Source organism: Empidonax traillii, unplaced genomic scaffold (genome assembly GCF_003031625.1).
Source record: "Empidonax traillii isolate 1590-97213 ecotype Southwest subspecies unplaced genomic scaffold, ASM303162v1 scaffold1125:size176652, whole genome shotgun sequence".
Taxonomy (NCBI): domain Eukaryota; kingdom Metazoa; phylum Chordata; class Aves; order Passeriformes; family Tyrannidae; genus Empidonax; species Empidonax traillii.
Window position 1 is genome coordinate 85,486 of NW_020956318.1, and position 12,548 is coordinate 98,033.

General features: G+C 58.7%; 1 protein-coding gene across 1 annotated transcript in view; it reads left to right on the forward strand.

Moving 5' to 3' along the window:
• Nucleotides 1-7,950: 7,950 nt before the first annotated feature.
• The window catches only part of SLC16A2 (solute carrier family 16 member 2), a 36,630-nt gene continuing 32,032 nt past the window's right edge, over nt 7,951-12,548 (forward strand). Inside the window, exon 1 of the mRNA XM_027905152.1 lies at nt 7,951-8,323. Within this exon, the coding sequence (XP_027760953.1) occupies nt 7,951-8,323 (373 nt within the window). The remainder of the gene's footprint in view (nt 8,324-12,548) is intronic.

Genomic DNA, 12,548 nt, shown 5'->3' on the forward strand with positions numbered 1-12,548 from the left:
CGCGCTGCCCGCGCCGCTCCGCAGTGCGCGCACGGCGCATGTGCCCCCTCCGCCACCGCCCCCGCCCCGCTCCGCCCCGCACGGCCCCGCACGGCAGCCCCGGGGCTCCCCGAGCCGCCCCGCACCCCGCCCTCGCAACTTCGGGGGGTTTGCTTTTTTTTTTTTTTTTTTTTTTAAATATATTAATACCTAATTTCCCGTATCTTCTCATCCCTTTGCCATGAGCTGCAGGTTTAGCCCATCTGGCTGGAAATCCTTCAGCTGGCCAGATCAGGAGCAGAAAGGATGCTCCGGTGAGAAGGGCATCGTCTTCTCTGTGTTTGGCATCACCACCACCTCCTCTGTGCTTCTCCTGCAGCCTGGGTCCGTCTCCCCGTGGATCAGAACTGTGCCAGGGTGACCGTCCGGGGGTTTGCTGAAGCCTCAAGAAGAGCATCGTCCTCCCCAGCTTGTCACTGTCACCAGCTGCTGTTGCACGAGATTTTCAGGTTCTCTCCTTGGCCACACCACAGGTTGGAGCCCCCCCTGCTCTGGAGACACGCTGGGAGGGCTGGGGGGGTTCACCTGGAGAAGGCTCCAGGGAGACCTGAGAGGTTTTTTGCAAGGTGATAGTGAGGTCCTACCACAAGTTGCCAGAGCAGCTGTGGCTGCCCCATCCCTGGAAGTGTCCAGGGCCAGGTTGGACGGGGCTTGGAGCAATGTGGGATAGTGGAAGGTGTCCCTGCCCATGGCAGGGGGTGGACAACATGACCTTCAGCTCAAACTACTCTCTGTTTCTGTGTCCCAGAGCCAGCACTGGAACACACTGAGATGTTATTTGGGGCTTCATCTTAAAGTTTGGGGGTCTCATCTCTTTGTTTGGAGTTGGAGGTCTGATGCTGCTGCCTCTGAAAGAACCCCCTCCCTTTCCACAGCCCATGGTTGCTCCGTGGTCTCAGACCAGGTCAAAGCCTTCAGCTGGCAGTGACAAAACCCAAGCTTGGGCATCCTAGAATCCTAGAATGGTTTGGGCTGGAAGTGACCCTAGAGACCATCCAGCTCCAATGCCCCTGCCATGGTCAGAGACACCTTCTACTTAGACCCTACCTCAGGGCTCTGCCTTTCTCAGCTCACTTCAGCCCACACAAACCTGTTCCTGGGCTCTGTCCCCACTCCAGCCCCAGTGACTGGCAGGAGTTTTCCAGGCTAGTTGAGGAGTGACATGAATGAATGACTCGCTCAGGGGCTGAGACTACGGGAAAACCAGAAGGCTCTGCCCACGACAGCTGTGCATCTGTGCCAGGGATGCCAGCAGAGCCAGGCCAGGCTCCAGTGACCCCATAGCCCTCCCTCAGGGGCTGTGCCCCTGCCCAACCAAGGCAGCCAGGGGGAGCTCCAGGCTGGAGGCTGATGGTGCAGCAGAGCAGGGCACCCACAGAAATAGCACCTCAAATCCTGGAGTCAGTTTTGGGCCCCTCACTACAAAAAAAAAAAAAAAAAAAGGATACTGAGGGGCTGGAGCATGTCCAGAGAAGGAAACAGAGCTGGAAAAGGGTCTGGAGCAGCTGAGGGAGCTGGAGGGGCTCAGCCTGGAGAAAAGGAGGCTCAGGGAGGACCTTCTGGCTCTGCAACTCCCTGACAGGAGGGGGGAGCTGGGTGGGGGTCAGGCTCTGCTCCCAGAGAACAAGGGACAGGAGGAGAGGAAATGGCATCAAGTTCTGCCAGGGGAGGCTTAGGTTGTATATTGGGGAATATTTCTTCACTGAAAGAGCTGTCCAGGCCTGGCACAGCTGCCCAGGGCAGTGGTGGAGTCCCCATCCCTGGGGGGATTTAAAAGATCTGTAGATGTGCCACTTGTACATGGGTTAGTGGTGGGCTTGGCAGCGCTGGGGAATGGTTGGACTGGATGATCTTAGAGGGCTTTTCCACCCCAAACAATTCCCCGATTCTGTGATTGCTGTGAATCCAGCCGCTGCTAGAGGGCAGAGTGAGCCAGGCGAGACAGGTGGCTTTAGCTGTGCGGGAGCTGAGATGTGGGAAACGTGTTTGCTTCCTCTTTCCCTTCCACTGAGCCATGTGGGGGAAGAGCTTCAGCAGCACGAGGGATAATCTGTGACATGGTTTGAGGTTTGGAGTGAGATGACTCACGCTTTGATTGCTTTACGGAGCGCTCCGGGGCTGGATTAAGCCGTGTTTGTGGGGAAGGCGCCGCGCGGCAGTGCAGAGGCAGCGGGGCTGAGCTCCTCGTTCCCAGCACATCAGGGCTGCACCCCTCGCCCTGAGCCACTGCCGCCGCTCCCGGTGCTTGTCAGGAACAGAAAACAGGCCTGGACGAATGGCCAGGGCATCCCAAAGGGGACAGCTGCCATCTCCCAACAACTCACGAGGCTGGAACGTGGGGTCTGGCACAAGGCTGTGTCCCAGCCCGGTCCCTTTTGCAGGCAGTGGGGTAAGGGCAGCTCTGATGTGCTCAGGCAGGTCTGCAGCTCCCGCCAGCCCCGGCTGCTGAACCCTCACACCAACCCCACCCGCGGGTGTCCCAGGGACCTTCCTCATGCAGCCAGGGCAGCGTAGCCACTCAGGGATCCTTTGGTTTCACCCTGGACTTCCTCGTGCTGTCCCAGTGCTGGTGCGTGAGGTGTTCTCATCTCAAAATCTGAAGTAAAAGTTTTCCCTGTCCCTCTCCGAGCCAGAAGGGCAGCTGTCCGGGTGAGTCAGGCTGGTGCTCCTCCCGGGACCATCACGGCCTGTGTCAGCACCACCTCGTCGCAGGGACAGCGATTTGGGAGACTCACCTTTGGCCGGGAGGTGTGAGCAACCCCTCTGCCATGGCAGTGCCGAGGTGAGAGCTGCCCGACCCTGCCTGCAGTGCCGAGGTGAGAGCTGCCTGACCCTGCCTGCAGCCCTCGGTCACCCCCAGCCCTCAAACTGACAGGAATAAATCCAGTGGGTGTCACAACCACCTCGGGCTTCAGCCCCAGGAGCTCCCACACCGTGCCCTGCCTTCCTGGGTGAACGTGCTCAGAGTCCCCACGCAGGAGTTCGGAGGGCATGGGCAGCGAGTGGGCGGCGTGCCTGGGGTGCCCCACACAGCCTGGACATCTCTGCATGCTGAAGAGCTGGGCTGGGAAGGGCAGGAGCTGCTCCTGGAGCAGGTAGACAGGGAGCATCAGCTCCAGGCTGGTGTGCAGGCACTTTGTGTGTCTCACCGCAACCTCAGGGGGTGGCTGGGCCGTGTGCGAGGGGACATTTTGGCAGATGGTCTGTCCACAGGAGGCCCTTGCAGAGCTTCTCTGCATCTTTACCAGCGACAGATTAGGAACTTCTCTGCCCAGGGCTGTGGAAGGGGATGCTTTGTGTCTGGTCCCTGCCATTTCCAGGGCAGGGTGCAGGTAGGCAGCAGCACCCTCAGCCCAGAACCAACCTCTGCCCAGGCTCTTCCCAGCTCTGTGCACAGCAGATATGGCTGTTTATCCAAGTTTTTTCCCTGTCCTACTTGCAGGCTGAGTCTCAGATCAGTAGTGCCCTCCTGCTCAAGCTCAGGGGCATGATCCACCTGTACCAAAGCTTCTCAGCTCCCAGAGCCACTGGCCCTGGAGAGGTTTGGGCTGGCTTTGCCCTGGGCCACAGGGCAGGATCCTGCAGACCTTCTGGCCATGCAGCTCCTGGAGATGTTCTGGGCTTACCAAGAGCAACGTGGGTCCAAATTCATGCGGTGCTGGAGCTGGGCTGTGCCACCCACCCTCCAAAGCTGATGGGGAATTCACTCTGTCCCCGGGAAGTTCACTCTGTCCCCAGATAAACTATGCAAGTATCAGCTACTACCAGTAAATTAATGAGCTATGGGAAAAGCTTAACCTGAGGGCACACCACAAACTTTTTCACTGGTGATGGCCCCCTTGGGGTTTTAAGCAGCTTGGAGGAAACAATGCCCCCCACATCAGTGGCACTGTGGACAGACAAGGCACAGTGGCACCCAGGTGAGCGCCCAGCCCCAAACCCCGCAACTCCAACAACCCTCTGCTCTGTCCTGTTCAGCTCAGCAAACCCAACGCCGTGGAGCTGGGTGCCAGGAGGCTGCCAGAAGCTGGCTGCTCTTTGGTGGGGGTTGCAGCCCCCCAGCTGGCTCGGGAGGCAGGGCCAGGTGCTGCGCCACCGCCGCACGCGCTCGCCTCCCGCGCAGGCTGCTGCGAGGGCTGAGGTAATCCTGGGTAATTCCTGACTTCCATGGAAATGCCTGCAGGCTGCGATGATTATCGCTGTAATTAGCCTCTCTGATTTTTCTTGGTGTTCTATAAAATATTAATTTACAGCTGGATCCTTGCCTCCTTTGTGTGCCGGCTTGAGCTCTTCCCATCAGCAGAGCATCTCTGGCACCTCGCGCCGGGGTCCTGTGGGGTTATGCAGCAGAGCTGGGGCGGCCACTGGCGGCTGGATAGTGGTTCAGGTGGGTGGCTCTGGGCAGGAACTTCCACTTCCCCACAGGAACATGCCCTTGGAGCTCCTATTTCAAAGGAAATATGGAAAGCCAGTGAAGTGCTCTTACTCAGAAAATGCCATTCCCACCTCTTCCCCTGGATGGCTGGAGGTGAGCAGGCAGCTGTACTGCTCCAGAAACCCTTTAATACAACATAGCTCCATCCCATTTCTCTGTTTGGGACTGGAGGAGTGTTTTTGCTCAGCTGCATGGGAAGTCAGGTGAGGTAGCAGCCAGACCACATTCCCCACCCAGCCTGAAGCCACCAGAGGGAACACGGTGCTGTGATTTCCACTGCCAAAACAAAGCAGGACTCAGTGGCACATGGTGCCCTGAAAACCCACTGCTCACACCAGCATTTTGAAGTTGTCTCGTTTCTCAGCCAAATTGAACAGAATCCACTTGAATCTCACTAACAAGGTGGAAAAGGCCATCTCTGATACTTTTGATCCCAATCACTGGGAAGGTCAGACAGAGAAAGGATCTTAAAGTGTGCTGGTCCTCTCACTGCCTCTCCCTGAGACAAACCTTGGGCTCCAGACTCTGCATCCCAGCATCCCTGCCAGTGAGTGACTGCTAGCTACCATGTCCCTTAGGCTGCCCAGAGCTGCCACTCCTCTGGGATAGTGTATTTGGTGGCTCTGTCAGGCCAGATGTCTTAACAGCTGTCTTAACTACAACTAAATTTAAAGACAGCAGCACTGCTGATGACAGGAAGGGGTTGTGAATGTCGCTGCCAGGAGCCGCTCGCCACCAGAGATGTTTTCCCAGAGCTTTTGGGCCAAGCAGCAGATGCTGCCAGCAATATTTTGTCCTCAGGACAACCCTCCATGTCCCTGTGCCACCATACAACCCCCACCAAAACAAAGCCAGGTTGCAAAGCCGCCAGGAGTTTGTTACTTTCCTCCGAGGCCACATCCCACCACAACGCTCCCCGAGGTGTCTGCAGTGATGTTTCCACTCGGTCACTCCTCCCCTTCTGCAAGGCCAAGCCCACACATCTTGTAGGTGCCAGTCCCTTTGGCAGAGGCTCTGGCACCACGTTTTGGAGGCAAGCAGACCCTGCTGACAGCCACACTTTGCCCTGGTGGACGAGGTGTTGCCTGCCAGCTCTCCAGGGATGTGGATCCGGAGAGCCCGGCTGTGCCGCTGCCATCCACCGCATCCCTTACTGAGCCAGCAGACTGGGGGCTCTGAGGAAAACCACGTCACAGACACAGAAGGGTGTTTTATCATTGAGATCAACCAGGGAAGAGCAGCTCTGTCTGTCTTTCCTCAGTGTTTTGTTCATCTTGTGGTTACGGAGCTGCAGAACCTCTGGGTAGGATGTTCCATGTTCTTATAAGAGGCAGAGCCATTCCTGCCTGACGCTGCCAGAGCTTTCCAGGCTGCATCTCCCTCCTGGATGAAACCTCCATCACTTCATACAGCCTTTAACACCCAATTTTTTCCAGCTCATTCTCTGTTTTTACCCGCCAGTCCCACTGGTATTGTCAGGTCCAGCCCAGTGATGCCTGGGCCAGAAAATGCTCTGTCCAGTCAGCGTGCAGCCACCATCCAGGAGGCAGCCAACATCCAGGAGAGAGGCTGCTCCCTGGGTTTCACGTCTGGCTCAAGGTCCACAGGAATATTAACGTCCTTCCCACTCTGGGAGAGCCCTCTGCACTCCGGAGGGGAGGTCTCTAAGACATGATGTGTGCTATGGCAAAGGGCTCTCCCACCTCTCTTGCTGCTGTTTTTAATCCAGCCCCATTTCTGCTGCCCTGGGGAATCAGTATTTTGGGGAGCAGCTTCCCTGTGCACTGCCTGGGGTACCCCAAAACCCTTCCCTCTCAGCTTTGCTGGGTCTCACCAAAATAAAACCAGCAGGCCAGCAACCTCAGCTGGCTTTATGGTTGAGATGGATATTAAAATTCAGCTGCTTGTTGTGTCGGCAGAGGGCAGTGGAAGATGCTTCCAAACCTCCCAAGCCTCCCCCGGCCGCGCTGTGGAGATGGGGATCCGGGGAGGAGACTCCACCAGAGAGGAAGGGAAATAAAAATGCAGTTCCTCCAGCAGCGAGGCTGGAGCTGACCTGAGCGAGGCGTTCCCGCCGGGCACCCCGCCGGGGACGGCGATTCGGGCTCATCCATCGGCGCGGCGGCGAAGCGGGAGGGCGAGGGGAGGAAGCCGCATCTCCCATCGGTGCATCCCTGTGTCTCGGGTCTTGCCAGCGCTCACACAGAGCCGGGGAGAGCCACCGCTCCTCATCCTCCGGGTGGGAGGAAGCGGATGGCGATGGGGCTGGCAGTGATTTACGGTCGGGAGCAGGCGGGCAGGCCGAGGAGAGGTTTTCCCGGCCGTAGCCGTGTCCCAGAGGGGCTTCACCAAGCCCGGCGAGCCGCTGCACGTAAACAAACCCTTCTCAGCCCGCAGCCCGGGGCCGGGCGCTGCTCTGCGGCGGCGGGAGAGGAGGGGGACGGTGCGGCCCTGCTGCCGCCTCCCCGCCGGCTCCGCGCCCTGCTCTGTAATTAATACCCCTGGAGGTAAAGAGCGAGCAGCGGGAGGTTGGGATGTATTAGTTTACTCTGATAGGAATCTGACACCGACACAGCCATTAGGGGAAAGAAAGAATAATAACTCAGACTTGGCATATACGAAAGTCTAAATACCTTCAGCGTGTGAAAAGACAGGCTTTAATATATTGGTGGGTTTGTAATTATTTATTGAAAGAAGACAAAAGGCAGAGCCTGCTGCAGAACAAGGCAGAGGCGAGAGAACAGCTCGCAAAAGCACCGGGTTTGGGTGGCCTCTGCTCTCCCGCCCGGAGAAGGCAGCGTGGGGTGACCCGTGGCCCTGTGAACATCCCGCTGCCGGAGCGAGGTTGGCGGCTCCCCGCAGCAAGAACCTGGGTTGGCGTTACGGAAACGCTCTCCAAACTCGGCAGGGGATGCCAAAAATCCCACCGGGAAACCCGGCACGGAAGGAAACACATCCCCTCGCCGGGTGTTTTGCCACCTGCTCGGGCGGGTCCCGGGGCTTTGTTGCGGGGTGGAGGGGAGCGGCAGCATCACCCACCGCGGCCATCGAAAGCCCCCGTCGCCGCGCCCGCGGGACGCTCCCGCAGCCCAGGGCGGGGGCTCCGCGGGGCCGGGGGGCAGCGGTGGCTCCCCCCACCCCTCCTGGCACCCCCGCGCCCGCCGGGCCCCTCGGGGGCGGCGCTGGCGGGGACCCGCCCCGGGCCGGGCCCGCCGCAGGATGCGGCGGCGGAGGCGGTGCGGCGGCTCGGCGGGCGATGCGGGGCCGCGGCCGGGCCCGGGGCCGCCTGTGAGCCCCGCAGGGGGGGCGGGAGGGGGGCGCAGGGGGGCGGGCGGCCCCCGCCGCAGGTAGGGACCGGGGGGCCGAGCGGCGCGATGGAGGAGGAGGAGGAGGATGGAGGCGGCGGAGGGGAGGCGGGGAGTGAGGCTGCGGCAGGAGGGGGCGGGCGGGGGGGCCGGCCGGGGGGGGCGGCGGGCATGTGGGACCGGCTGCGGGGCAGTCGGGCGGCGGGCGGCGGCCGGAGCGCGGCCGCGATGGCGCAACGCGACGAGAAGGTGCCGGCGGCGGAGGGAGAGAGCGAGCCTGGGGCCGGGGCCGGGGCCGGGGCCGGGGCCGCCACTGAGACTGACACTGAGACTGGGACGGGGACTGGGACTGAGCGGGCGCCGAGCGGGGCCGCCGCGCCCTTCCAGCCCCCCGAAGGAGGCTTCGGCTGGGTGGTGGTCTTCGCCGCCGCCTGGTGCAACGGCTCCATCTTCGGCATCCACAACTCCTTCGGGATCCTCTACATGATGCTGCAGAGCGACCTGGGCGAGGGGGAGAAGGACCCGGCGCTGGAATTTAAAACAGGTACGACTCCATGACCCCTTCCTTGGGCTGGGAAGGGCGGGCCGGGGGTGCCCGAGCGGAGCGGGGAAGGTGCGGGGAAGGTGCGGCGGCGCGGCCGGCGCTGCCTCCCAGAGCTGGAAGCTCCTTCTCGGCTGTGTTGAACCGCGATTGCTCCCTGCCCCCTCTATCCTCGTAGCCGTGGCTATATTTATCTCCGGCAGCATCATGTGTTTCTAAGCTCCGATGTACTCAATTAAAAGTAATTCGGCTAAAAGCACGCCCTTAGCCTGTCCTGCCGGTGTGTCTTGGGGTAAGGAGAGCAGCGCTGGTGAATCAGCTGCTGGGTGTGAGCCACCCCCTCTAGTTTTCATTATTATTGCTATATTTTATGGGTTTTCAAGCTTTGTGTCTGTCTGCCTTGTTGGCCGGGGGTGGCTGCAGGAGAGCATCTGCCTCTCCAACACGCTTCCTCCGCGCGGGTCCATTCAGTGGGAACGCCGGCGGAGGGCAGGGCTGGCAGCGCTGCCTGCGCGGTCACACCGAGCGTGGCGCGGGGTCTCCAGCACTGAACATCCCTTAAAAGCAACATCCACCGACTGCATCCAGTTGTGTGGTTTGGTAGGATCTACGGGCTTGGCCGGGACGCAGACTGGGTAGTGTTAACGTGGAGAAAAGAAACGTCTCTTGCTGCCAAGACCCCACTGTTGAAGTAGACTTGGTGGAGGGACACCAACCTACCGGGGTGCTGGTCCCAGCCGGACACCGGTGTGGGGAGGCCCAGCCTTGTCCCAGGTCCTGCTGTGCTCCCCAGAAGATCCCATCCATGGCTGCGATGGACACCCATGGCCCACCTTGCTTTTATCTGGCGGGTGGAGACAAGCACTTGGCGTTGAGGGAGCCTGCTTGTGGTGCTGTCCTGACTCCGGATGGGACATGGGCAGCAGCCAGAAACCAAACCAGGCATGTGTTGCAGAGAGAGGAGTGTCGGGGTGGGTGAGAACCTTAAAGCCTTTTTTTGGGGACCAGCGTTGCCTGCATTCCCTCCCTCGGCCGACGCGTGACCGGTGAGCGCGTGGTGAGCGCGCCAGGATGAAGTTCATTACGAGATGCACCACATCTACAGATCACCAATTAACTCTGTGATACTGTTACCAGAGAAGCGCTGTGACCCTGTAATAACGGGCAGTAACGGGGTGCGCCGAGAGCTGTGGCCGTGTGGCCGGTTGTAATTAGGGTGATTGATGGGCTGTGTGTGTGTGTGTGCACGCGTGTGATGCCCAGGAAGCTCATCGTGTAGCTGGCTGTTTCCTCCTCCCCGTGATCGTATCTAGAAAGCCTAAGGCAGAGCTCTAAAGGTACAAGCAGTAACAAAAGAAATTAAATACTGCGAGTTCTGGTGGTTTAAAGGCTCTGTGCCCAAGACAGAGGCTGTAGGAGTCAGCATCTGCCTCTTGCTCCTGCCACCTATTTATTTAAGGCTATGACCGCACAGAGGCCTCGAAACAGAAAGGCGTGTGGGTGTGTGAGGTGAACCCGGGCTCGGTAATTAAATTGCCTGGGTGACGAATATATGCATTTTGGTCTGGGTACTTAATGAAGAGGCCGCTAATAAGCCCTGCCTGTTCTGCCTCCGGGCTGGGGGTTGTGGTGCGGGGGCTCCGGCGGTGATGGAGCCCATCTGCGGCACCCCCGGGGCTGCAGCTGCACGGGCTGGGGCCGAGGGCAGCGGGGTGCAGCCTGGGGCCCCCCTGCAGCCCTTCCTCCCTCTCTCCCACCCCTCCCCGCTCAGCATTGCATAATTTCCCCGCGGCGCTCGTTTGCGTGCAAACATAATCAGGAAAATATTGTAGCTCCTTTCCAAGCGCTAAGTGATATGGCCTTCCTGAAAAGACCGGTGCTGTCTGTTTGTCCTCCGTCAGTCTGATCCCGCCAGCTGCAGGCAACAGCCGGACCCCAGGGCGCCCCTCATCCCCCGCCGACCGGGAGCAGGTTGTGGGGATGAGGATTGACTCCCCGCTCCAACACCGGCATCCAGCATGGCCGTGGGCACGGCTTAGCCTTTTGTGTCTGCTCTTAAATCTCCTCTCCGGTCTCAGGGCGGTGGGTTTGTATCAAAGAGGGGATTTGGAGGCAAAATGGGGAGTAACGCTGTCAGCCGGTCAGGCATCCCTTTAAAAATAGGGTTCTGTTTATGCTAAAGCGGGTGCTAGTCTGCACCAAACAATAGCCGCCCCGGCTATAATTATCAAGGTTTATTTCTTGTTTGCATTGGTCACGTTTTCTCGCGTTTGATCTTGAGAAACGCAGGATCCGTGAAGTTCAGGTCTGGGGTCAGGCTTTGAAAACAAACCCTCTCGCAGCGATGCATCGAATGCATAGGCTGGGCTCTTTAAAGAAATATACTGTGCTGCCTATATCAACAAGCAGCGGCGGGCTGGGGCGGGCGGGCTGCTGCGACCACCGCGTGCCCCTTCCCCGCGGGACGCCCGAGCGGGACCTTCGCGAGGCACGCTCTGTGCTTTCGGGTTTGTTTTCTTTCGGGGGAGGGGAGGAATGCTGAGACCAGAGTGAAAAAAAAAAAATAAATATAATGTACATGTGAGCACTCAGCCAGGGGGGAAAAAAAAAAAAAAAATAGAAAAAATCTCGTTCTGCTTTGCTGGAGAGGTGTTGAGTGATGCTGGAGAGTGTTTGCCGGGAGATGAATGGTGGCGTTTCCCTCCGATTGTGCGGGGCTCGTTCCGGTGCTGAGGGATCCGAGGGCCATGGCCACCCCGCTGCTGGTCCCACGAGGTGCAGGCTGACACTCCCAGCACACTCATCTTCCCCAGCCCCAAAAGGCCATTGGAGTGGCAGCACAGTCCTGGTAAGCATTAACTGGGCATCGGCCTTCTTAAATCAATGTCTGCTCTGCCGCTGCTTTGATGCTCTCCCAGCCTTGGGAGAGGTGAGCACAAGGTGACCGTGTCTCTGGCCAGGGCTCTGCCCTCAGCCAAGGAGGTGCTGCTTGCACTGGAGGCACCTGAGGGTCCCAACAGTTCTGTGGCTCCCTGGGGAGAGCTGGGAGGGTGACACTTCTTGGTGCACCTTATTCCCCCGAAAGCATCCTTGGAGCCATGCTGGAGGTCTGGCAGGCCCCAGTGGGACAGCCTGCAGGGGCACATAGATCTCTTTTTTTTTTTTTTTAAAAAAAGTCTATTTATCTTTTTCTTCTCCCCTCCTCCGCTTTGTGTCAATACCCCAGGTATAGATTAACTGCCTTTGCTTAATATTTAATGTTTTGATTCCTGGGAAATGGAGCTGCAAGCACTCGGAGAAGTGGCCTGAGGAGCTGGTCTGGTTTGGCTGCAGCTCCTCTGAGTGGATCCGTGTGTTCCCTGCAGGAATTTGGGGAGCAGCTTCCCCCCTTCAGTCCAACTCCAGACATGAAGGCTGTTGCAGCTCCCTGTGCTAGGAAAGCTGGACTGGTGCATGGACCATAGCCCTTGACTTGAGGCCAAGGCATGGCTGATGTCACCTTTATTCCTGAATTCCCTGTTTTGGTGAGGAGTTTCTTTGTGAGCACTGATTTCACATCCTTAGGACAGATGAGCACAGCTGGAAAAGGCTGTTTTTACTCCAGCGTTTGTAATGGAGGCTTGGTAAGAACTGGTGAGTTTGTTTCTTGGAGAAAATAAAGCATTTCAGTGTTAACACTCTTATGAAATATGGGAAGCAGAGGCCATGGACTCCTCTCTGGGCTGAAGAAGAATCCCAGGGTGGGTGTGCATGGCTGGAGCTCGAGGAGCTGTGAAGAGAAACCCCAAGATGAGGGTAAATCACAGAATACTTTGAGTTTAAGGGACCTTGAAGACCATTCATTCCAATTCTACCCCATGCCCCATCCAACCTGGCCTTGGACACTTCCAGGGATCCAGGGGCAGCCACAGCTTCTCTGGGCAACCTGTGCCAGGGCCTCCCCACCCTCACAGCCAGCAATTCCTTCCCAATATCCCATCTAACCCTGAAGCCATTCCCCCTTTTCCTGTCCCTCCATCCCTTGTCCAAAGTCCCTCTCCAGTGGGCTCTGAGGTCTCCCCACTCCAGGTGAACACTCCCAGCTCTCCCAGCCTGTCTCCAGAGCAAGATGTGCTCCGGCCTCTGAGCATCTTTGTGGCCTGCTCTGGACTTGCTCCAGCAGCTCCATGTCCTTCTTATGCTGGTGGTCCCAGAGCTGGGTGCAGCACTCAGCAGGGAAGGGGGTCTC